The 25,718-nt window shown below is 43.5% G+C and overlaps 1 protein-coding gene across 1 annotated transcript in view; it reads left to right on the top strand.

The window, feature by feature from the left end:
• Efcab8 (EF-hand calcium binding domain 8) overlaps positions 1 to 25,718 on the top strand; it is an 81,093-nt gene that overhangs the window by 38,678 nt on the left and 16,697 nt on the right. The window contains exons 19-23 of the mRNA XM_036183256.1: positions 3,279 to 3,483; positions 6,068 to 6,247; positions 7,574 to 7,708; positions 19,040 to 19,261; positions 19,787 to 19,942. Coding sequence (XP_036039149.1) covers positions 3,279 to 3,483; positions 6,068 to 6,247; positions 7,574 to 7,708; positions 19,040 to 19,261; positions 19,787 to 19,942 — 898 coding nt within the window. The remainder of the gene's footprint in view (positions 1 to 3,278; positions 3,484 to 6,067; positions 6,248 to 7,573; positions 7,709 to 19,039; positions 19,262 to 19,786; positions 19,943 to 25,718) is intronic.

Here is a 25,718-nt window from a genome sequence, read left to right as displayed (position 1 = left end):
GCACTAGAATGTGAACACAATCCAGCCAAGTTCTTTGGCACTTTGTACCCAGGATGGCTTTGCCTCCAGTTTCCAGGAGCATGCTCCTTATTTCTACTTGAGATATTATAATGGTCATTATCATCCATATTGTTACCAGCAACTTAGGATTGCTTAGGTCATCTTTTTTAAAAATTTTCTAGTTTAATGAAGTTTGACTTTACATAGTATTTCTAGGTAGCCTCCCTGAAGTTGTGTAGCAGTCTGGTCATCTTTGTTTTACATCTAGTATCCTCCTATGAGTGAGTACATACCATGTTTATCCTTCTGAGTCTGGGTTACCTCACTCAGGATGATTTTTTCTAGATCCATCCATTTGCCTGTAAACCTCATGATGTCATTGTTTTTCTCTGCTGAGTAGTACTCCATTGTGTATATGTTCCATACTTTCTTTATCCATTCTTCAGTTGAAGGGCATCTAGGTTGTTTCTAGGTTCTGGCTATTACAAACAATGCTGATATGAACATAGCTGAGCAAATGCCCTTGTGGTATGATTGAGCATTCCTTGGGTATATGCCCAAGAGTGCTACAGCTGGGTCTTGGGGGAGATGGATTCCCAATTTTCTAAGGAAGCGCCATATTGATTTCCAAAGTGGCTGTACAAGCTTGCATTCCCACCAGCAGTGGAGGAGAGTTCCCCTTGCTCCACATCCTCTCCAGCATAAGCTGTCTTCTGTGTTTTTGATCTTAGCCATTCTGACAGGTGTAAGGTGGTATCTCAGAGTCATTTTGATTTGCATTTCCCAGATAATTAGGGATGTTGATCAATTCCTTAAATATCTTTCAGCCATTTGAGCTTCCTCTGTTGAGAATTCTCTGTTTAGTTCTATAGGCCATTTATTAATTGGATTGTTGGGCATTTTGATGTCTAATTTCTTGAGTTCTTTATATAGTCTGGATATTAGCCCTCTGTCAGATGTGGGGTTGGTGAAGACCTTTTCCCATTCAGTAGGCTGTTGCTTTGTCTTGTTGACCGTGTCCTTTGCTCTACAAAAGCTTCTCAGTTTCAACAGGTCCCATTGATTGATTGTTTCTCTCAGTGTCTGTGCTACTGGTGTTATATTTAGAAAGTGATCTCCAGTGCCAATGTGTTCAAGACTACTTCCTACTTTCTCTTCTATCAGGTTCAGAGTAACTGGATTTATGTTGAGGTCTTTGATCCACTTGGACTTAAGTTTTGTGCACGGTGACACACATGGATCTATTTGCAGCCTTCTACACATTGACATCCAGTTATGCCAGCACCATTTGTTGAAGATGCTTTCTTTTTTCCATTGTACATTTTTGGCTTCTTTGTCAAAAATTATATGTTCATAGGTGTGTGGGTTAATGTCAGGGTCTTCAATTCGATTCCATTGGTCCACATGTCGGTTTTTAATGCCAGTACCAAGCTGTTTTTATTACGGTAGCTCTATTGTAGAGCTTGAGGTCGGGGATCATGATGCCTCTAGAGGTTGTTTTATTGTACAGGGTTCTTTTGGCTATCCTGGATTTTTTATACTGTATTTGCTGTAATTTGTATTTCTTTCTTTCTTTTTTTAAATGTCAAATGCCGTTTATTGAAGGAGGGAGGAGGTCTTAAATACAGGCTTACAGCACCCCAGAGAACCTCAGAGAACACCAAGGGCAGAAGTTTGCTACCGATGTTTTACAATCTTGCATCTAAGCTGTTAATGCCCAGTATGCAGGATACACAGACAAGGAACTTCCCTTAAGCATTCAGGAGGGTGGAACCCAGCAGGGAATTAGCATAGGGAGGGTATCAAGGTCAAGGTCAGCAAGCAAGGCAACAGTTACCCAAAATGGGGCCAGGGCCCTATAGGTCCCCCCTTTTACTAAAAAAAATGAGCTTCTGACTTAGGTTGCATGGGATGTCAGCAGGTCATGCTTAGGTCATCTTTAAATAGATGGGACTGGGAGGTAACTCAGTGGTAGAGTACATATTGAGTCAGGGTGCCATCTCCAGCACTAGAGGAACAACACACTCTCTCTGTCTCTGTCTGTCTCTCTCTCTTTCTCATAACACAGCCTGGCCTTGAGCTTCCTATGTAGTTGACTTTGGAATTTTGATCCTCTTGCCTTCACCTCTCTAGTGGTGGGATTACAACCACCACCACTATGCCCAATTTGTTCAGTGCTTGGGACCAAACCCAGAGCTTTAAACATGCTAGGCGAGTGCTCTATCAATTGAGCTACACCCCCAGCATGGCTTTCTCTATAACTCTCCCCTTTTCTGTGCCCTCATCTGAACCACCTAAGCCCACAATGGAACCATCCTCAGTGGCCCAGACATGGTGCTGTAGGCTTTTCCTGGAGTGTGCTTTAGAATTCTTCCAACCTCTGCTCATCTGCTACCTCCAAAGTGCATTTTTTTTTTTAGTTATCTCTTAGAGCAGCACCTCATTCTCTGTGTAGTTTCTACCTTAGTAACATAGGCTGCCACAGCATAATACCACAGAATTTATTTCTTACATGTATAAAAGCTGAAAGGTCCTTGGCCAAAGCATTGTGGAGTCTTGTGGGGGCCTTTTCCTCATTGATGAAGGGTCATCATCTTGATGTAGTTTCTATAATGGGAAGGGTTGAGGGTCTCTTTGATCTCTTCATCATACCATTAATGAGGCTTCTGTCTTCTTGACCAGATGTCCTCCCCAAGGTCCATTCCCCACTTGAGGATTAGATTCTAACATAGGAATTTTGAGTACATACAAACACTTATTCAATAATGAGATAATTTGATTTATAAAGTATATTGACTGCTGTGGGGAAAGAGAAAGCTTCCTGTGGAAGAGCAGAATCCTTAGTTAGTATTGGGGAGTGGTCAAGAACAGCTTAGCCAAGGAGGCTCAGGGTGAGATATGAGCTAGAGGGTTATCAGGGAAGCATTTGGGATGGGACACACATTCCAGGATGAAGGACCAATATGTACAAGGTCCCTTCTGTTACAGGAGGCCTGGTCACAGCTATCACTTCCTTTTGTTTAAACCTGAACCCTTTATGCAGGGGATGAATTAAGTAAGACTCATCATTTGTAAACCCCAAAAGCAGAGCCCTTATGTTTGGTGCATAATGGGTGCTTAGGAAATGAGGTCAGTGGGGGTTTTAAACAAGCTCCTAGACCCCTAAGACAGTGCTGCTCTGAGTTGGCCTCTGAATCCTAAAGGCTGTGATTTCCCCAAAAGAGCATTGCAGCCTGTGAGCTCTTGGCCCTCCTGCCTCTGGCCATGTATGTGCACAGGTTCCTAAAGACTACGCTGGAACTCTCCATCAACCACTGGCAAACCTACCACACAGAGGATATCCTGAGCATGGCCAAGTATCAGAACCAGTTCATTGGGACTTCTTCCTACAATGGGGACATCCTCCTCTGGAATGTCAGCATGCTGAAACCCATCTTGAATTTCAATGCCTCCCAGAGCCCCTTGCCTTTACAGCCAAAGAAGGTACAGTGCCCTGCACTTTTCTTATTTCCCAGGCGCCTCTCGCTCCCATCACAGTCTCTGTTCACTTTTGTCTGGGCTATGGGGCAGAATCAGGGAGGGCAGAGAGAGCAACCTGGAAGCAGAGGGAGAGATAGAGACTTACACTGGGATGGGGTATGTAAATAAATTTGTTGCAACTCTGTGGGTTTGGTCCCAGGTTTGGTACCAAAATGTGAGTTTTGCAACTCTGGGGAAAGGTGCCCTGACTACCTGGGGAGTCAGGCAACACCTTGAGCTGCTTAGGACAGCTATGGAGGCTGGAGCTGCAAAGAGGCAGCCCAATTCTGGAGGGTGAGGTATCCCAGACACTTCAAGCTGCTCAGGACAGTTCTGTTGTGGAGGTGGGAGCTGCTTAGGACTGCTCTAATGGATGGAGCTGCAAAAAAGCAGCCCAATCCTGGAAGGGAAATTTTCTGACTGCTCGGGAGAGTCAGGCCTGGAACTGCTTCAGCAGGGAAGGGTCTTGACTATTTGGGAGAGTCAGACTATACCTGGTGTGATGGGGATGGTATCCCCACAGGATATGACACTCCTGCTTCTCTCCTGGAGAGCTGCTACAGCTAGCTTTGCTCAGCCCCCACTTAAGGGGGCTGTACAGCTCTGCTTCTCTGGCCTAAGAAATTGCAGAAATGTAGCAATCTTCTCTGGCTCAGGAGAAAAGTGTTACTTTTCAGCTCTTTCAGCTCCTCCTTGCTCTGTCCACTGAGGGATGTCTCAGTAAGGATCTTCTCTATGCCAGTGGATGAAGATCTTTACACCCAGAACTCTTTTGAGAAGAGATTTATTTGGGAAGGAGGAGTCCAGGAGAGTAGCTGTCTCTACCAGGGTGGAGAGAACAACCCACAACTGACCAGGCAGGGTGGTTTATATAGGATGTCTTGGGGGTGGAGTCAACCAGTGATTGGTTAGTTTTTTTTCTGCTGAGGGATTGGCCAGTTTTGTGAGCTAAAGACAGGGATAGCCCTGATTTCAGGACCAAACTGTGTTTCTTTCACTGGCTTTCCTTGGCCTTTTGACACTAATTCTAAGGCCAGGGCACATTTCTTTCACTGACTCTGATTTAGGGACCAAGAGTGTTATTTTGGCACTAGTTTCAGAGTTAGGGCATGTTTCCTTGGTTCATTTCTCTGGCTCAGGTCCCAAACCCAGGCTATGTTTTTTCCCTGGTCCTGGGCCCCAGGGCCAGGATTCTACTGTCCTGCTCTGTGATTGGTTGGTTTCACAAGTCACTTGGCCAGGGTTAGAGATGGCTCTGATTTGAGCCAAACTATGTTTCTTTCACTGGCCTTATCTGAGCCATCTTTCCCTAGTTCTGGGCTCCAGGGTCAGGGTAGGTTTCTTTTTATTTTAGTTTTTTGAGTCAGGGTTTCTCTGTGTAGCTTTGCGCCTTTCCTAGAGCTCACTCTGTAGCCCAGGCTGGCCTTGGACTCACAGAGATCTGCCTGGCTCTGCCTCCTGAGTGCTGGGATTAAAGGTGTGTGTCACCACCACCCGGCAGGGTAGGTTTCTTTAGCCAGCCCCTTTTCTCTACAGAGTGGGGTTGGTAGCTAGGATAGTGGATGATAGCTCCTTTGAGCATCTTCATGTCACAGAAAACAGAGGCATGCAGAGGTTAGACACCTTTAACTTGGCATATAACCAAGAAGGGGTAGATCCAGACCATGACAGTCGGACTCCAGGGCCTGGTGGTGCTACACTGTCCTTTTCAATGGATTACTTCCTCTTTGAAGATGTTCCACTGTTAGCTTTTCACTGCTGTAACCAAATACCTGACAGAAGCAACTTAAAACATACCTTGGCTCACAGTTTCAGAGATTCTAAGTCTGCCATGGCAGGCAGGCCAGGTCAGCCAGAGTAGCTCATGTCAGGCTGACTAGGAAGCAGAGAAAGGGAGACCAGAGAAGTAGGCTTCCTTTTTTGTTCCAGCTGGTCCCACATTCAGGATAGGTCTTTCTTCCTGGAGAACACCTTCACAAACATGACCAGCTAGATACAGCTTTACTCTTCTAGGTTAGCAGTAGGTCCTGCCCACAACTTCACCATTTGAGCAATAATGTCATACAAGGCTCTCAGGTTCATGGCAGGGACGTAGGAAACATGCAGTCTCTAAATTGCTACATGGAGCTGGATTGCTAGAGGTCACCTCCTCAAGTGTGTAGGTGTGCTGATGGGTGGGAGCTCCTGCAGAACTCAGGGACTCTAGTAGGTACTACATACTCCAAAACAGCTCAGTGTTTTACCTATTTTGTACCGTGGGCTTACCTAAGATTAAAAGTGTCTAAGTAAATATTTGGAAACCACCGTCCATTTTTTTTTTCAAATGGGGAGACCGAGTTCCTCTCTGGAGCTGTGTCCTGCCTAGGGTATTAGTAGTAGGCCCAGGTGTAGGCTTATAAGCTTTGGCCTGAGACCTTTCAAGGCATAAGGTTTCTGAGAAGCAATGCTGGGTTCCCTGGAGGGCTGGTGACTTTGGCATTGGGCTGAGGAGGGTCTGAGTGTCCCACTTGTGGAGGGGTTTCTGGAGTTGCCCTCTCTCTCTGCACAGGTGAAAGATGCACAGGAATGTGTAGCCAGAACCCAAGTCTCCTCAGATAAAAGTGAGAAGTGGGCACACAAGCCTTCCAGAAAGTTAACTAGCTTTACTGGGAGTCGGAGGTTGATGTCAGCTCCCCCAGTGATGAAACACCGGAGAGACACCGATCAAGAGAGGCAGCTACCTGAGCAGGTGGGAGTGAGACCACCCCTCCTGCACCAGTTGTCCAGCTCACATGGTGTGTGTGTGTGTGTGTGGCGGGGGACAGGATCCATTTTTTCTTTTCTTTTCCTTTTTTTTTTTTTTTTTTTTTGAGACTGTTCTCTGGGTAACAGTCCTAGCTGCCTTGGAACTTGCTTTGTAGCCCAGGCTGATCTCAAACTCACAGAAATCTGCCTGCCTCTACCTCCCAAGTGCTGGGTTTAAAGGTGTGCACCCCAACTACCTGCTGCCTCTCTGTTTTGATCCCACTGTAGCTAACTCAACTCAAGCCTTGGAATAGTCCTTTCCTAGTGTGCCTCCAGACCATGTCTGAGAGTTGAAAGCTTATGAATAGAACCTATAAGGAAGCAATGTTCTAGAAGCCTAAATTGGATGTTAGAGCATGGGCTATGGCTTCAGTTTTTAAGATGGAGCATCCTGGCCCCAGCCCTGGCCCTGGCCCAGGAGTGAGCTGTTCAGGACATCAAGTGCCACCTCTCCAAAGCCTAAGCTGCAAATGCAGAAGGGAAAGATGCAGTAAGATGGTCTTCATCTCAAAGCCCTGAAGGCCCAGGATTTGACAGCTCTTGTTTTTAGGATGTGGGAAGGGAGCAAGGTCTGAAGGAGGATAACTGATCTTGGGCTTGTAGGTTTAATGACAGCACCCTAATACTGAGTACAGGAGACTCTCAGAGTGTAGGGGCAGAGGGGTGGAGGAAGTAATCCAGTTGCTTCTGCAGCTGAGTTCTAGATTTCTGAGACCTGAGGCTTGAGTGAGAGGCCCCAGTGTTTCCAAGTTCTCAGGCGTGGGGCAGCATTGGCCAGCTCCAGCCCCAGACATGGGGCAATGTAGGCCAGCTTGAGCAGGGTCTGCTGAGATTCCAGCTTCCAGCCCTGTGAGGTACAATGTACTGTGAGGTGCTTATACATCACGGCACTGTGAGATTCAGGCACTTTAGGCTTCTGTGAGATGAATATACTTAACTGTAAGACACTGGGACATCTTTGATCAGTTTAGGCCTTTGTACTCTGATCTTGAGAAGAATGGTTCTTAGGCCCTTCTAGCCTCACTTCTAGGACAAAAGAAGGGTCTACCCTAAAGGTGACTCAAGTCTCTGCCCTACAGAGCAAAATGGCTAGTCACAAAAATAGAAACCTCTCAGTCTCAGAGTGTTCTAAGGCCCAGAAGATACCCCACTGGCCTTTTTTCAGGTTGGGGTCCCTATCACTGCTCTTTTATTCCCTATCTCTGATCTCTGTTGTCTGTAGGAGAGGGGATGCTATGTGGTTACCAAGTGGCCATTTTTTTATTTTTAGAAATCTTGGAGTTCTCACAAACCCAGATTTTCTAATATGTCCTTCAATAAATCATCATTTCACAAAGATTCTCAAAAGAAAAAGGAGGAATTCTGGAGGAAGATGCTGCTGCAGTCGAGCTTTTCAGTGGAGAAGGTGAGCTGTACTCAGTGGGGGAGTGGGCAACTGGGCTGGGCAGGGGTGGGTGTGCCATGGGCCTGGTGAATTTGAATTCCAGAGCAGTTTGCGAAAGCCTGGGCAGGGATGGGGCTGGGAGAGAAGTGGCTTTTCTAGAACCCACGGTTGGAAGTCTCTCTCTTTGGCTAGGATGGTGTTTTGTAGTGTGTAACAGAATTTCTTTTTTGAAAAGCACCAACCAGCATCCAAATCATGTCACAGAGGCTCCTTAGTTATGAAGGCCCAGCTTAGCTTAGGCTCGTTTTTGGCTAGCTCTCTTTAACTTAACTTAACCTGTTTCTCTTAATCTTCCATTTGCTTTGGGGCTTTTTACCTTTCTTTCTTTCTTCCTCTCTCTCTTCCCCCCCCTCTTTCCCTCCCTCCCTCTGTCCATCCGTCTGTCTGTCTTACTGTCCTGCTTCCTCCAGTGGCTGGCTGGTGTCTGCCTGGCTTCTTGACCTGGTTTTGTCCTCTCCCTTTCCCTTATTCTCTCTGCCTCCTCCTCCTTCTCTCTTGTCCAGATTTCCCCTCCTACTTATTCTCTCTGCCCACCAGCCCCGCCTATCTTTTCTCTGCCTGGCTATTGGCCATTCAGCTCTTTATTAGACGAATCAGGTGCCTTAGGCAGGCAAGGTGAAACAGCAACACATCTTTACAGAATTAAAGAAATGCAGTAGAAATGAATGTATCACATCTTTACATCGTTAACAAAGGCACCAGAAACAAATGCAACACATCTTTACATAGTTAAATATTCCACAACAATAGTGGGGTACAAGTTGGGTTGGTTAATCTCTGCTCATACTTCCTCCTGTCCCCTCTCTGGCCTGGACCTCTCACAATGATACTCTTCCAGTTTCTGAAGACCCACATCTGGCTGTGATGTGGAACTGTAAGCTGGAATTAACCCTTTCCTCCTCAAGTTGCATTTGGTCATAGTGTTTTATCACAGCAACAGAGATCCTAATTCAGACACCTATGTACCAAGCTGGCATTGAACTCATATAGCAGAGGATGACCCTGAACTTCAGATCTCCCTGCTTCTATCTCTCAAGTGCTAGGATTAAAGGTTTTTGCCACTACTTGGCTTATGCAGTGCTGAGGATTGAACCCAGGGTTTCAGGCATGCTTGGTAGGCACTTTGCCAACTGAACTACGTTCCCAGTCCTAGATCATTAACCTTTTAAAAATTTAATATAATTTAATTTTTATTACTGTGTATATGCTTGTCTGCATGTTTATATGTACACATGCATACAGGTGCCCACAGAGGCCAGACACATGTCCTGGATCCCCTGAGAATTGAGTTTTAGTGGTTTCGAGCTGTCCTGGCTTATTCTGTAAGGGCCATAGGAAGACCTTTCGCCTCTTGTGGTTGGAAACTTGTTGGAGCTCTGAACTGAGGGAGCCTAGAATTATAATGTCAACCCAGCAGTTCCTCTACAATGAAAGGGGGCTATGTTTGGGGTTTGAGGGACCAGAGCCAAATTACAACAGGTATCATGTTGGTTATCCGTGCCTCTTAATCACATGCATCCTGCCTAGTCTTGCCCAAAGCCAGCCTCTTGACTGTACACACCCTCATTGGCAGCTGCATATCTAGTACTGTACCCTAGCTTGGCTCGTGGTGGTTGGCATGTTTCTGCAGGCCTGAGCACTCTCCCTCTGGTTATTCTGCTGCCACAGTGCTGGCAGTGAGGTAGGGGGAGGCCTCAGTTTTTTCAATTCAGAAGTGAGGCACCTTTGTGCTGTGGACGACGGTGAGTCCCATCTGACATCCTTTTACAGCCTCCATGGTCACCCACATCCATGTGCATGCCATACACATATAAATACATACAGCCTCCATGGTCACCCACATCCATGTGCATGCCATACACATATAAATTACACACACACATAAAAATAAATCTAAAAAACATCCTATATAAACAGCACGGACATGCCAAATTTCCTTTCTTTGAAATTCTCTCTCATGCCTATATGCTGTATATACACAAAGATGTGGTTTTGGCTTGAAAACCAAACTAAGAGTTTGAAATTGTAGTTCAGTATTTTTTTTAATACAGCAGTATCCAGTGGATAACATTTTCTGTCAGAACTCACATCTTTATCTACTTCATTCTTTTTACTAGTTTTGTGTAGGGACTATCTGGGTTTTTTGTTTTGTTTCTGCCTGAAACTTCATGTAATTTGAGAGTGATCTTTTAAGGAAAGTAGCACACCAGGCCTGGCAGTGCAGGCTTCTCATAATCTCTTTGTCACTCGCATGCTATGGTTAAGGTTGCAGATATGAGAGAAGGAACAACCAGAGGAAGAGTCCAGAGCAGAGAGAGGAAGAAGTAGCAGACTGGACATGGCCAGAGCTGGGGAAGAGAGAGTGGGAGAGAAGAGTGGGGAGAGCAAGAGAGCAAGAGATGGAAAAGAGAGCACAGTGAGAGAGGAGGAGAATAGCAGAGGACGTGAGAGTAACAGGTAGAGAACAGTGAGAATAGCCAGGTTATAGCCAGGATGAGTATCTGGGGGAGGGGAGCCCGTGAACTGGAGGGATTTTAGGGTAGAAGAGGGTGTGACAAAGGCTAGGATGCTGTCATGGACTTTGAAATGTGTAATGGATACTTATGACACTGAGGGAGTCTGGAGGCAGCGTGGGCTTTGATACGCTAATAAGTGCCACAGGTAGCTAGCCACATGTCCCTTCTGCCAGAAGTGAGGGAAGTGACTCCTTTTAGCAGATGGAAACTGGTTTCACAATTTCCTGAGGAATGCTGGCTTTTATCTAACCACCAGAAATCCTCCTATAGTTCAGTTTGAGCTCATTTTTGTATATTTGGACTGCCTGTGAGACCCATCATTCCAGCCTTGCTGATGATAAGGCACAAACAGTCTCTTCTATAACTGCTTCTCAGCCAGGAAGGTCATTGTGGTGGTACAGGAAGGCTGGAATGTGGGTTCAAAGTCTGGGAGGGGGTAGGAGCTAGAGGCCCAAGGGAGACCAAAGAATAGACTTGGAGTCAGACTCTGGAGTGTGGGAGCCTGTTTTCAGGTTCCTCGTGGCTTTACCCAGCAGGTCCACATAGAGAGACTGATTGGACCACTGGTCTGAGTGCAGGTGTCTGAAATGGTCTGCACTTGGCTGTGCCGGGGGTGTAGGTCTTTTGCTCCACCCACTTGGTGTTTCTATAAATGCCTTAGGGCAGAGACAGTCAGGGCTCGTTGGAATAGGTTCCAGGCCCTCTCGAGGCTATCCTGTATTTTCTATCTGTTTATCTCCACAATCTAAATCCTTCTATCTAATATTTCCTGCTGCTCACACTCAAGACAACTCTGGGGAGCTGTGGGGTTGGGGGGTAAGCGCCCCGCATTGGAGGCCATAGTTTGTAGGCCAGTTCTCTTTTACATCAGCTTTCAGCAAGTTCAGGGCTTTCCAGTTCTGTAGGACCACTTGGGGATAACGAGGTGTAGGGCACTTTGGAGCAGTTTGCAGGGCTGCAGTTGATTCCTAGATGGTATCTGTCAGCTGAGTGGAAACCTGCTGGGGTAGATGTAGACGAGGAACAGAAGGTAAAGTTAAGGGGCTCAGCGGAAAATACCTGGGATGTACACTTGAAACTCCCAGGCCTGTGGTCCTGATAGTTGGAGGGGTTTTGAAGAGGACCCAAGACCAGGGGAAGGAAAGAGCCCACCCTCTGGGAGAAGAAGTAGGCAGGAAAGCCTAAGCTATTGGCTGACAGGAGCACTTATCAGTCAAGGGATCCCAGAGTCTGTTTGACCTGGGACAGTTGGATCCAAATCTTGAGTCCCTGAAGTTTACATGAATTTTTCTGAAGTTTGCAAAAAGAGAAGTTTTAGATATATTAGCATGACCACCATCTGTAATCTACACTGAAACTCTCATTGTACGGAAAGCAGCTAACGTGTCTGTAAACATCTGGAGTAGATTCACACCTTTGAGCAAAACAAAGCCTGAGAAATTGCCAGCAGGTCTGGATATATATAGATAGGACCGAACTGTTTTCAGCACAAGAAACGCTTTAAGTTTATGTTTAGAAAAGAACCAAGGGAAATAAAAAAATTTCAAGCCTGTGACTATAATAGTAGCCAGTGCTTTTACCAAGGTTGGGTTAATAGCTTATCAGAAACTCACTGATTAATGTGTTAAAACTTTGAAGTCTTAACCTCATATGCAATATCTCTAAATCTAGTTTTTTTTTACGAGTCTTAAATCACCTCCTCAGACCTTTACAACTTGCAAACATTTAATTTTTCTAAATGTCTTATTTTTATTCTTTTCTGAGTATTGTTGTTGTGTCTGTATGTCAGGTCCCTTGGAACTGGAGTTACAGATCATTGTGAGCTGCCATGTGGGTTCTGGGAATTGAACCCGGGTCCTCTGAAAGAACAGCCAGTGCTCTTACCTGCTGAGTCACCTCTCTGTCCCTGAACTTGCAAAAACTTTAATTTTTTTCTTTTCCTTTCATCTGGAAACATCCAGTCATTTACTATGAAGCATAGGTGCTTGATTATTAAGAGCAGTTATTGAAAATGTACAGATCTGGCACTTTGAATAAAGTTTCAGGGTAGAAAATCAGCATTGAAAATTCAATAGTGGATTGATGAGATGACCTACTGGATAAAAGCACTCCCTGTGCAAACCTAATGGCTGTTTTTTAAGTTAGTTCCCCAAATCTAGGGAGGAAGGAGACAATCAACTCCAGAAAGTTGTCCTCTGACCTCCACATACTCATACATATTACATGAACATATGAATAAAATTCAAAACTGTTTTCAGTAGCAGAAACACATGCACACATACATGTCAATAACCAATTTCCTAAGAAAGAAATTAAGAAAATATCTAATTTACAGTGGCTTCAAAAATTATCTAGGAATAAATTTAAGCAAGGAGGCGAGAGACTTCTACAATGGAAACTTTAAGATACTGAAAAAAGAAATTAACAAGACACTAAATGATGGAAAGACCATTCATGTGCTTGGATTTACAGAATTAACATTTTGAAAATGACTGTGCTACCACAAGTAACATACAGGTTCAATGCAATCTACATCATAATTGCAGTGCATTCATCACAGAACTAGAAAAGATAATCCTAAAATTCATATATAAACACAGAAGATTATGGACGGCCAAAGCAATCCCAAGAAGAAAGAAGACAGCCAGAGATATCACAATACTTAACTATCTTAGTTCTCTGGTGCTGTGATAAAACATCATGACTGAAAACAACTTGGAGAGTTTTAGGGTTTCTATTGCTGTGAAGAGACACTCTGACTACAGCAACCCTTGTAAAGGAAAACTTTAAATTGGGGCTGGCTTACAGTCTGGAGATTTAGTCCATTGCCATCATGTTAGGAAGGATGGTGGTATGCAGTCAGACAGAATGCTGGAGAGGCAGCAGAAAGTTTTACATCTGGATCTGCAGGCAGCAGGAAGAGAGAGACACTGGGCCTGGCTTGAGCATCTGAAACCTCAGAGCCCACCCTCAGTGACACACTTCCTCCAACAAGGCCACACTTCCTCCAACAAGGCCACACCTACTCCAACAAGGCCACACCTACTCCAACAAGGCCACACCTACTCCAACAAGGCCACACCTCCCAATGGCCTATGACCATTTTTCATTCAAATTACCACAGGAAAGAAAGGGTTTATTTATCTTACGACTTTCAGGTCACCCTCCCTCCCTCCCTCCCTTCCTTTCTTATTTTTTAATATTTGTTTTATTTATTATGTGTACAGTGTTCTGTCTGCATGTTTGTCTGTGCACCAAAAGAGGTCATCAGATCTCTTTATAGATGGTTGTGAGCCACCATGTGCTTGCTGGGAATTGAACTCAGTTCCTCTTGAAGAACAGTCAGTTCTCTTAATCTCTGAACGATCTCTCCAGCCCCTCCCCCCACATCCTGCTTTCTTGTACAAAGCAGGACCAACTGCCCAGGGGTGGTACTACCCACAGTGGTCTGGGCCTTAATCAAAAAAATGAGTTCGAGGCCAGCCTGGGCTACCAAGTGAGTTCCAGGAAAGGCACAAAGCCACACAGAGAAACCCTGTCTCGAAAAACAAAAAACAAAAAACTGCCCCACAGACATACCTATAGGTAGTCTGATAGAGCATTTTCTCAATTCAACTGAGATTTCTTTCCCTGAATAACTCTAGCTTGTGTCAAGTTGATAATAAATATACCCACACAGCTGTGGACACCTAAATGTTGACAGAGCATCAAAGGTATACTGGAAAAAAAAAGATAACCTGTTCAATAAATGATGCTGACCAAAATGGATATCTGTGCTACAGAAGCATGAAATTAGATCCATGTCTCTGACTATACACAATAATCAATTCAAAGTGGATCAGAGACTTTAAAACAGAAATGTTGAAACTGATAGAGCAAAACATAGGTAAAGGCTTCAAGATATATAACCATAGGCAAGAACTTTCTGAAGAGAACCCCAGCAGCACAGGGAATAGCCCCAAGAATTGACAAATAGGATTACATAATATTAAAAAGCTTCTTTGCTGGGTGGTGGTTGTGCATACACCTTTAATCCCAGCACTTGGGAGGCAGAGGCAGGTGGATCTCTGTGAGTTCTAGGCCAGCCTGGACAGGCACAAAGCTACACAGAGAAAGACAGTAGAGCATAAATACAGCCAACATACTGGCCTGGAACTTGCTATGTAGATCAGTCTGGCCTTGAACTCATCTACCTGTATATGTCTCCTGAGTGCTGGGATTAAAGATGTTCAGCATCATGCCCAGCCTTTCTCTTGATTTTGATTGGTATGTTTATTCCACTATGATCTGGTAAGAAAAATAAATAAGTGTTTTGGTCTTGGTTAAAACTTGCTTTATGTTCTAAAACATGATCTATAGCAGCTGAGTGAAATATTTTTTAGGTGCCTGTTATGTCCATTTGATCTATGGTTAAATTAACTCTGAAGTTTGTTGATTTTTTTTTTGTCTTCTCTACCTGTTGATGAGAGTTATGATTGTATCTGGACCTGTCTGTCTCTTATATACAGTAGTGTTTGTTTTATGGAAATTAGGTGTCCCAGTGTTTGTTGCATATATGTTTGCAATTGTATTTTTTGGGTAGACTATCCTCTTTAATAATAATACAAAGTGAGCTTTTTGTCTCTTCTAATTGGTTTTGTTTTGAAATCTACCTTATCACATAGGAGTTTAGTGTTCCTGCATATTTTGGGCTCCCATGTGCTTGGCATTTTGATTTCCATCCTGTCTTAGTTAAAGTTTTTATTGCTCTGAAGAGACACCATGACCATGGCAACTCTTATAAAGAAAACATTTAATTAGGGTGGTTCGCTTACAATTTCAGAGGTTCAGTCCATTCTCATTATGTTGACAGTGGCATACAGGCAGATGTGATGCTGGAGCTGAGAGTCCTACATCTTGCAGGCAACAGGAAGTTGACTGAATAGTCACACCAAAGGAAGATTGAGCAAAAGAGACCTCAAAGCCTGCCCCCACAATGACACGCTTCCTCCAACAAAGGCACATCTCCTAATAGTGCCATTCCCTTTGGGGGCCATTTTCTTTCAAACTACCACACATCCTCTTACTTTCAGTCTCTGTCTGTCTTTGTCAGTGAGATAGTTCTTGTAGACCAAAAGCAAACAAACAAGCAAATAAACAAAGAAATAAGTAGAGTTAGATCTTGTTTTTAACCTAATTTAATTGGAAAGTTAATACTATTTACATTTTTATTGATTTTTATTTTCTTATTAATGTGTATGTGTTTGTGTGAATGTATGCTTCTTGTGTGTATGCCTGCACAGGTCAGGAAAGGTGTCTTCCTGATCCCCTGGAGTTACAGACAGCTCTGAGCCACCTGATGTAGATGCTGGGAACTGAGCTTGGGAAGAACAGTAAGTGCTCTTAGCTGCTGAGCCATCTCTCCAGCCCAAGACTATTTACATGTAGGGTCATTATTATTATTGAGAGGCTTTTGCTGGATCCTTGCAACTTTGTTGGTTGTTCTCCCTGTTTGTTCGATTCCTGTTTTTTATTTTTATTTTTTTATTTCATGTCTTAACTTTGCACCTAGTGAGTTTCCTTAGGATTGTGTACAGAAGCATGGATGAGTCTGCTTACAGGACACCCTGCCAGTGACTACACCACTGAAGAAAGTGCCCTCCTCCTTCCAGAAAACTATTCTCCATTTATTGTTTGCTCAGTATTTTTATGATAAAAGGATGTCCCTTCTTTTTTCAGGTGCTTTTTCTGGATCAATGTGTAATGAATCACTTGAGATGAGTGTGTGCTTTCTCCTTCTTCTGTCAATGTAAAATATTGATTTATTGTCTAAATTTAGGTCCTCATATATGCATGTGATCTACCACTGAGCTCTACCCCAGTATGCTGGTTGATTTCTTGATTGTGGAATTATCCTTCAATTTCAGGAATAAATCTCATCTGGTCATGGTGTATTACCCCTTTAATATGCTGCTGAATTTAGTTTGCTAATATTTTGTTGAGGGTTCTTCCCCCCCCCCCCCCCCATCAGTGTTTACTAAAGCTATCTGGTTGTAGCTTTCTTGTGGAGTTTTGTCTGGTGTTGGTATCAGAGTAATACTGGCTTCATAGAATGCATTTGGAAACGTTTCTGCCTCCTCTTCTCCCTTCTTCCCCCTCTCACCCTCTTCTGTGAGGTTTGAGAAGGGCTGGTATTGCTAATTCCTTAAATATTCAATAGAATTCACCATTGCCCTCGGATTCACGGTCTAAAGGATTTCTGTTTCTTTTGATCCTGGCACCTGAATCAATGGAGGACTTCCATGATAAACAGGATAAACAGAAAGTAGAAAGATATATAAGGCATGAAGACCAGAAACTAGAAGCATTTGGCTGGTTAAGCATTCAGGCTTTTGAGCAGCACAGTTCAGCTGAGAGCCATTGGGATGAGGACAAAGAAGTTTCCAGTCTGAGGAAACAAGATCAACTAAGAAGTTGGCCAGGTGAGGTTAGCTGTGGCTTGTTTTGCTTCTCTGATCTTCCAGCATTCACTCCAATATCTGGCTCTGAGTTTGATTTTATTAATAAGACTCTTTAAGATTCCTGCTACACCTTCACATGGACATTTTGCTGTAAATGCATTTAATAGAGAATGAGTTATTTCTCCATGTCACATTGAGAGAGTAATAGGACTTGGAAAGCTTGAGATGAGTGAGGCAAACCGTAGCAGGAATACTTAATGGTACTTATTAATAACAAACCTGAGGCTAGTTATTGGGGTGAATGCTGGAAGATCAGAGAGACAGAACAAGCCACAGCTTCCTCACTTCGCCAGTTTCTCAGCTGGTCTTGTTTCCTCAGACTGCAAGCTTCTGAGTCCTCATCCAGAATGAATCTCAGCTGAACTGTGTTGCTCCAAAGTCTTAAAGCTTAACCAGCCAAATGCTTAACTATCTCTGGTGCCTGGTTTTCAGGTCATATATATCCTTCTGTTCTCTGCCATCATTCCCTGGGATTAAAGGCTCTCTTTCTGGGATTAAAGGTGTGACTCACCATGCCTGGCTGTTTCCAATGTGGCCTTGAACTCACAGAGATCCGCCTGGCTCTGCCTCCTGAGTGCTGGGATTTAAGGCGTGTGCTACCACTGCCTATCCTCATGTTTAATATTGTGGCCGTCCTGTTCTCTGACCCCAGATAAGTTTATTTTGGGGAACACACAATATTTCGGGGAACACAATACCACCACATTTCCCATTTTTGTCTAAAATTAAAAAAAGCTTATAACTAATACAAGAAAAATCATATCCAATAAGTATATACAATAAAACACAGTCAAGATTACATTAATGATGTCTAGTCCATTAACATTTGACAGATTTAGACAAAAACTCCATTGTATATAACAATGTCCAGTCCAGTAACATTTGATAAACTCAGACAAAAAAAATTTTTTTCATTACTTATCCTATTTAAAACAAGTAGTTCCTTTTAAAAAGTAGATTCAAAAATTGATCTTTTTTCTTATATTCATATTCTCTCTCTTTTTTTCATAAAAGTTCCAATAATCTACCTTTTGTCATTTTTATATCTTTCCCTTTTTCTTTTTAGTGTAGATTCAATGATCTACCCATTTATCCTATTATTTCTTTATCTTTTTCTCAGGGTAGATTCAGTGATCTACCTCATATCTATATTCTCCTTTTTCTTTTTTAAACAAAAACTCTATTTTGGGGTTAATTGTCAAGTCCTGTATCATTTGTCCAGCCGCTGCATAATGAGAAAGTGCAGGGCTTGTTTCAAGTCCTTGTTCAAGTAGTCTGTCAGGCTGGATCATCTCAGCTAGCCATCTCAAAATTGTCCTAAGCAGTTTGTAGTTCAAAGTCCATCTTTCCGTGGTGTTAATCAGCTTAATGGCTTTATCATAGTCCATGTGGAATCATCTTTTTGCAGATTCCAAAGTCACTGTTAGGCATGGTCATGGTTCCCTTTAGATTTTTGTGTGTGTGTGTGTGTGTGTGTGTGGTTTGGAGCAATCACAGTCTGATAAATGTCTGTCTCTCAGAACCATGAACATTCTTCCCTAGAAGAGAACATCTTCACAGCAATTTCTCCCCAGCATTTGTCTTGCCAAATGTTTCCAAACTGACCTTTGCTGATGCTCTCTTGTAACACGATGGTCCAGGCAATTCTTCTTTGAACAAGCAGCAGTAAGCTCTTTGTCTCAGGTAGCAGCATCACCACAGTCACCAACACGATGAGAAGCAGCCTGCAACTCGGAGCAGCAGTCACTGCCTCCATAGTTCTACCACTGTTTGTGGCTCGGCCCCCGACCGAAGCTTCTCCTAGGTTGGCCTCAAACTTGGAATCCTCCTGCCTCTGCCTTCTTCAGTAAATCCAACCAGGGTGCCACCACAACTGGCCAAGTGTATCTTGGGCCTGAGCTGGGGCCTGCAAGGCAACAGGCAAGCAGCTTTTTCATGAATTCGTACAAAGAACATTGGGCACCAGATGTAGCGGGAATCTTAAACTTATGTGCCTTTTTTCATTTAAACATTTGCTGGTCATATGCTGTGGTATCAGGAGCCACTGTAGATACTGAGGGCAGTGATTAACAGCAACAAAAAGATACCATTCCCTGCCTTAATAGCTCAAATAGCTCACAGACCACTATGTTGTTACTCAATTCCTGCCAGGAAGCAAGGAGCATCTTGGGAGACTGGGGCACCATTTGGGTGTGGTGACTTTCTGGATCCATTAGCAATGTGTGCCAGTGGTCATACGAAGCCACTGCTGAGCCAGGCCCACCTCTCTTGTGCAGATCATTTTTTTGCAGACCAGGCCTCGCCTGCCACACACAGCTGCTATGCTGAGCAGCTGCATTGATGGCTTTATCTACGCCTGGTCTGTCCACGGCAATGGAGGTCTGCTGGGAAAGTTCTCCGTGGACCTTGAAGAGGATGAGGATATTCTTGTGGGTGCCATGGCCACTGATGAAAACGACTGGATCCTCATCACAGGGGATAGTAAAGGAAAGATTAAGGTGAGGAAGGACTGGAGCCATTCCAGCTTCTGGCCATCTCTGTGCTGCACGTGGCCCTTGGCTACCTCCTACTCCCGTTGGGTACTAGTTTCACTGAAGGAGGTGGGGGGGCAAGGTAACTTATTTAGGAGTCTCCTGATCTGCCATGGTCAGTGAAATGAATCAGGGCTTATTGAAAAGGTTCCTCCAAGCTCCCCCCGCCAGTGGATCCTATTATCCATCCTTATCACCCCACAACTCCCACACCTGCCATCCATATGTCTCCTCTGTGAACAGCTGTTTCTTAGTTGATTCTGTGAGACATGAGGCATGGGTGCCTTGTCGATCTAAGCTCTCAAAACCCCTCTGCCTGCTAATCAAAGGGGTCTGGCTTAGAAGACCTTATGGCCCCTCTGTAGTGAGTAGTTATTTACCTCAGAGGTGTAAGAATGAACCACTCCCAAAGCTCTGAGGAACAGTGTGGGAAGAACCCACAGCATGCTCTGGGGGTGGGGCCAGGGACACTAACTCACACTCTGTACCTAGGTCTGGGACATCAAGGATTACTGCTTCTTTGTTGGCCAGAGACTCCAACCCAGTGGGTTCAAGATCTCCACTGAAACAAAGAATAAGTTCCGGTTCTTAATTCCTAAACAACTCCGGGCCTGCTCCCTGAACTACATCCCCCAGAAGGAGACGGAGGTAGGAAGATGGCAGGAGGGTTGCTTGGGAAAGTTCCACTAGGGAGCCAGGACTGTGGTTGTCCGTGAACATTATGAGTCTTCACGCCCCCTTCATGATGTCGGACCTATGTGGAAAAATCTGTCAGTCAGATGTCATCATTACCACAGGTGACAAGGGCCAAGTATGCTCCCAGGTAGTCATTGCACATGTATACACAGATATGTGGGCACCATCCCCTTCCCACACATGTTGATCTTTGTGGTGAGGACCCCTAGAGTCCTGAGTTTAAAATTAAAATATTATATACTCTTTTGAGTAGTCAACACGTTTACATGATTCAGAGGACTTGGTGTTTTGCCCCAGGGCCTCACAAAAACAAGTGTTGTTCCTTGAGTTACCAAGAAAAACATAAATGGAAGCAACAGAGTGACGTCACTGCATCATCACTAGGAAGACTGAAACCAAAAAGGCACAAGCCAAAGTCTATAGGGATACAGACCAAGTGGAACAGCCACAGCGGGCAGGCATTGGCAATTAGTATAGTCTCTTTGGGGGTTGTTTGACAATAGCTACCTAATTGGAGTGTGTATGCCCAGCTCCAGGCTAGGTTTACACCCAGAAGGGCACTTAAGACATAGGAAGAAGGCTGAGAGAGTTACCATTGATAATGGCTTCTCACTGGAAACACCTGCATGCTCATCAGCCTGGGCTGGACCCACACTGTGGATTTCATACACAGAGCAGTAATTGATCACATCTACTCATAAAAGCAGTGACTCTTGAGAAAATTAAGCCAAGTCAGACCCCAGAGCGTGTACACTGTATATGTTTGTTCTGTGTATATGAAGCATTAAGAGTAGAAAAAAATGAACCTGCCTCTTGTCAGAAGTGATAACTCTTGCTGGGGTGGGGAATGGCTGGGAGGAATCTTGAGGTGGTGTCAGGGCTGACAGTATTATGACTCATTATGTGGGTCTGATTTATACATTCATGTTTAGGTTGTATATGCATGTTTAAATACATTTATTGTAATACAGCTTTTTTATGTGGGCATTATACATATATGAAAGTTTTAAAAGTGCCCAGGCAACCAGTGAGGCACAGTCCTTCCCTGAAATGGCCACTGCTTGTGGTTTCTGGCTATTCTGGTGTTGGTGAGTGTGCACTGACATGAGTGTGCATGTGGACAGTTATTTTTACCTGAAGGAGTGCATTTCAGGAATCTTTCTAGAGCTGTATAAAAAAAGTAAGCCACAGGCTATGCTATTAACAAATTCCTTTCAAGGGGAAAATGGCTTTGTCTTAATCTTAAAAGTGAATCTTACTAGCGAGTGCTATTTCACATGTGTGTTAGTGTGTTTGAAGGATACATTCCCAAAAGTGGGGTACTAGGCCAAAGGGTTTCATATATTTGCAATTTTATTATCCATCTTGCAATCATAATTATTTTGAGATCTAGCTGTGTATGCCAAGCTGGCCTTCAAGTCACCATCCTCCTGCCTCAGCCTCGTAGTTCTGGGTTTACATGGCTGCACTGCATGCGGGTTGCTTTATGTGCCTTTGGACTCTCCAAGAAAGTATATTATGCTCAGATGACTAGTTTTAGCACGAAGAAATTGCACTGTACCCCTGTCTGCTGGAAAGTGGTCCTTCACGGATTCAGTACACAAGGAGCCTCTGATGTTAACACAACCGTGACAATAGTGACTGATGATGCTGGCTTACTGCTTGCTGTTTCTGAGTCTGTAGTACGTGCCACGTGTCCTTGGTCTCCTCAGAGGCTCTGGGGACTGGTACTTTGCAGAGGAGAGGGATGGAGCAGAGGTGCCAGCCCTTGTATCTAAGCCCGTGGAGCTGCTGGCACTGGGTTTGAGATTAAAACCGAGCCTGCCAATTCCAGAGCCTGCTTGTGCCTGTGTGCCCTTGGCTTTATGAGGAGGCATTTAGAAGAGTTGGAGATAGTGTTTTGCACAACTAGATCATCATCAAATACTCTTTGCCCTTAAAATTTTTATTAATATTAATTATCTGACAAATCAAAATTATACACATTTATAGGGTGCAGTGTAATGTGTGTTTACAAAGGAGAATGACAATTAAGTTAATTAACATATTCCTCACCTTGCTTGCTTATTTTTGTGATAAGACAGTTAAAATTTACTCTTGGTTATTTTGAAGAGTATATTATTGATTATAGCCTTGGCTGTTTTAAGCATGCAGCATTTTGTTATTGGCCTTGAACAGTAAATCTCAAAACTTATTTCTTCTGTCCAACTGAAACTTTGTATCCTCTTTTCCTATTGATATTTTAATTAATTTTTAGTTAGCATACAAAATAATAGGTTTCATGACAGTTTTTCACATGCACATCATCCTGCTTTGGTCATATTGCACCCCACTAAACCGCTTATCCTTGCCCCTGCCCTGATTGCTGGTCTCCTTCTTTTACACCAAAGTCCCTCCTTCTGTTGTTCTCATGTTATAGAGTAATGCATTTATGTGCAGATGTGTACGTATACATGTACATCCTTAAAGATTCCACATACATAGAGTCCTTTCACTAATACCCATCATTCTAAGCATGCATGAGATTATGTGGGATTTGCCTTTTATGACAAATGACAGCTTTTCTTTCCTTCCTTCCTTCCTTCCTTCCTTCCTTCCTTCCTTCCTTCCTTCCTTCATTCCTTAGCAGTGTGACATCTCGCTGAGGGATGCAGGTGTAGCAGGAATCTTAAGTGTTCTTATTAATAAAAACAAACCTGAGGGGCTGGAGAGATGGCTCAGAGGATAAGAGCACTGACTGCTCTTCCAGAGGTCTTGAATTCAATTCCCAGCAACCATCTATAATGACATCTGGTGCCCTCTTCTGGCATGCAGGCAGAACACTGTATACATAAAAATAAATAAATAAATAAATCTTAAAAAACAAAACAAACCTGAGCCAGGTATTGGGGTGACCCCTGGAATATCAGAGAAGCAGAACAAGCCACAGCTACCTCACCTCGCCAGTTCCTCAGCTGATCCTGTTTCCTCAGGCTGGAAGCCTCTGAGTCCTCATCTAGAATGGGTCTCAGCTGAACTGTTGCTCAAAAGCCTGAACGCTTAGCCTGCCAAATGCTTCTAGTTTCTGGTCCTCACACTTTATATATACCTTTCTGTTTCCTACCATCACTCCCTGGGATTAAAGGTGTGTGTCATCATGCCTGGTTGTTTCCAATGTGGCCTTGAACTCAGATCCAGAGGGATTTCTGTCTCTGAAATGCTAGGATTAAAGGCGTGTGTGCCACCATTTTCTAGCCTCTGTATCTAGTGGCTGTCTGTTTTCTGACCCCAGATAAATTTATTAGGGTACACAATATTTTGGGGGAACACGATACTACATGCAGGGGCACAAAAGCCTTTGCCAGGGAATTCCACTGAATATTAAAAATACAAATAATAGTTCTGCACAAACTCTTCCAAGAGTTTTCTGTGAAGCCAGGATTACTCTGATAGTAACTTCAGTGCCAAGTGTAGGTCTCATGAGACCTTGTCTCAAAACAATTAAAAATCTAAACCAAGAGCCAGGCGGTGGTGGCGCACGCCTGTAATCCCAGCACTTGGGAGGCAGAGGCAGTTGGACCTCTGTGAGTTCAAGACCAGCCTGGTCTACAAAGCGAGTTCCAGGACAGCCTCCAAAGCTACAGAGAAACCCTGTCTCAAAAAACAAAACAAAACAAAACAAAACAAAACAAACAAACAAACAAAAACAAAACAAAACAAAACAAAACAAAAACCCAAAACCCCCCCAAAAAACTAAACCAAAAGAGCAACCAACCAAACCAAACAACGCTCCCAAACCAAAACAAGTTAAAAAAAAATCAGAGAACCCACCAGTGCTGATTAGACTAAGAGGTGAGTCTTTGTTCTCATAGCCGAAAACCCCAGCCTCCAGGCTTTGGGCCTCGGGGCACAACCCTGTGTCTCCACACAACCACCCATTGCAGTCCCAGTTTCAGGCCAGCAGACAGGTTTCCTGAAGACAGGTCAGAATACTACATCCCCTACCAGACCCTGCAACCCACAAGCTCCACCTCCCCCAAATCCACCACCCTCCAAGACTGCATCTGCTCTCTGAGACAGAGCCTGCCAGCATTGATTGGACTAAGAGCTGCTCCCTGAGACACAGAGTCAATCAGCACTGATTGGACCAATAGCCCCCATTAGACCAAGAGCTCCCATTGGACCAAGAGTATCAATCGGACCAAGAGAGGCTCCCTCAGACACAGACACCACTTGCACTGAGTGGAAGAAGAGATGGGTAGATACCAGTGCAAAAATACAGTCAGAAACATAAAGACCAATATGGCACCACCAGAACCTAGTGGTTCTACATCAGCAAGACCTGAACATCCCAACACAGAAGCAGTAGAAGAAATTGACCTTAAAAAATGACTTTAAGAAGATGATAGAGGCTTTAAAGAGGAAATGAAAAATTCCCTTAAAGAAATTGAGGAAAAGACAAACAAAAAATTGAAAGAAATCAATAAATTCCTTAAAGAAAGCCAAGAAAAAGCAATTAAATAGGTGAAGGAAACAGTTCACAATTTGAAAACTGAAATTGAGGCAATAAAGAAGACACAAACTGAGGGAATTCTGGAAAAGGAAAATCTGAGTAAACAAAGAGGAACTACAGATGCATGCATAACCAACAGAATGCAAGAGATGGAAGAGAGAATCTCTGGCATTGAAGATACAATAGAGGAGATAGATTCATCAGTCAAAGAAAACACTAAAGTCAACAAAGTCATAACACAAAATGTCCAGAAAATTTGGGACACCATGAAAAGACCAAACCTAAGAATAATAGGAATAGAGGAAGGAGAATACCAGCTCAAAGGCACAGAAAATATATTCAACAAAATCATAGAAGAAAACTTTTCCAACCTAAAGAAGGAAATGCCTATGAAGATACAAGAAGCTTTTGATCCAAATAGACTGGCTAAAAAAAAAAAAAGTCCCCTCACCACATAATAATCAAACCACTAAATGTATAGAATAAAGAAAAAAAATATTAAGAGCTACAAAGAAAAAAACCAAGTAACATATAAAGGCAGACCCATCAGAATAACACCAGACTTCTCAATGGAGACTCTGAAAGCCAGAAGGTCCTGGAGAGATGTTATGCAGACACTAAGATGTAGATGTAACCGTCTTGTTAAATAAGAAACACAGAGCCAATTGCAGAGTTAAAAGCCAAGAGGTCAGAGCAATAGCTGAGAGCTAAAAACCTTACCCTTCACTGCTGCTGCTTTCTTTCCTCTCCAAAAGAGACCTACTTCCTGTGTTTTTCTCTTTTTTATAGACTTTCTGTTCTGCCTTCTCATTGGTTGTAAACCCAACCCCATGACCTCCTCATCACTGCCTGTCTGTACAGACCTCCAGGTCTTCTATGGTTGGTATTGAGATTAAAGGCATGTGTATCCATGCTGGCTATATCCTTGAACACACAGAGATCTACCTAGCTCTTCCTCCCAAGTGCTGGGATTAAAGGCGTGCACCACAACTGCCCAGCTTCTGCTATGACTTACTCTGACTCCAAGGCAACTTTATTAACATACAAATAAAATCACATTTCAGTACAAATAAAATATCACCATACTAAGAGACCATGGATGCCAACCTAGACTATTATAATCAGCAAAACTTTCAATCACCACAGATGGAGTAAACAAAATATTCCATGATAAAACCAGATTTAAACAATACCTATCCACAAATCCAGCTCTACAGAAAGCATTAGAAGGAAAAA

This window comes from Onychomys torridus, chromosome 4, assembly GCF_903995425.1.
Source record: "Onychomys torridus chromosome 4, mOncTor1.1, whole genome shotgun sequence".
In the NCBI taxonomy this organism is placed as follows: Eukaryota; Metazoa; Chordata; class Mammalia; order Rodentia; family Cricetidae; genus Onychomys; species Onychomys torridus.
This window is presented reverse-complemented; position numbering and strand designations above follow the sequence as displayed.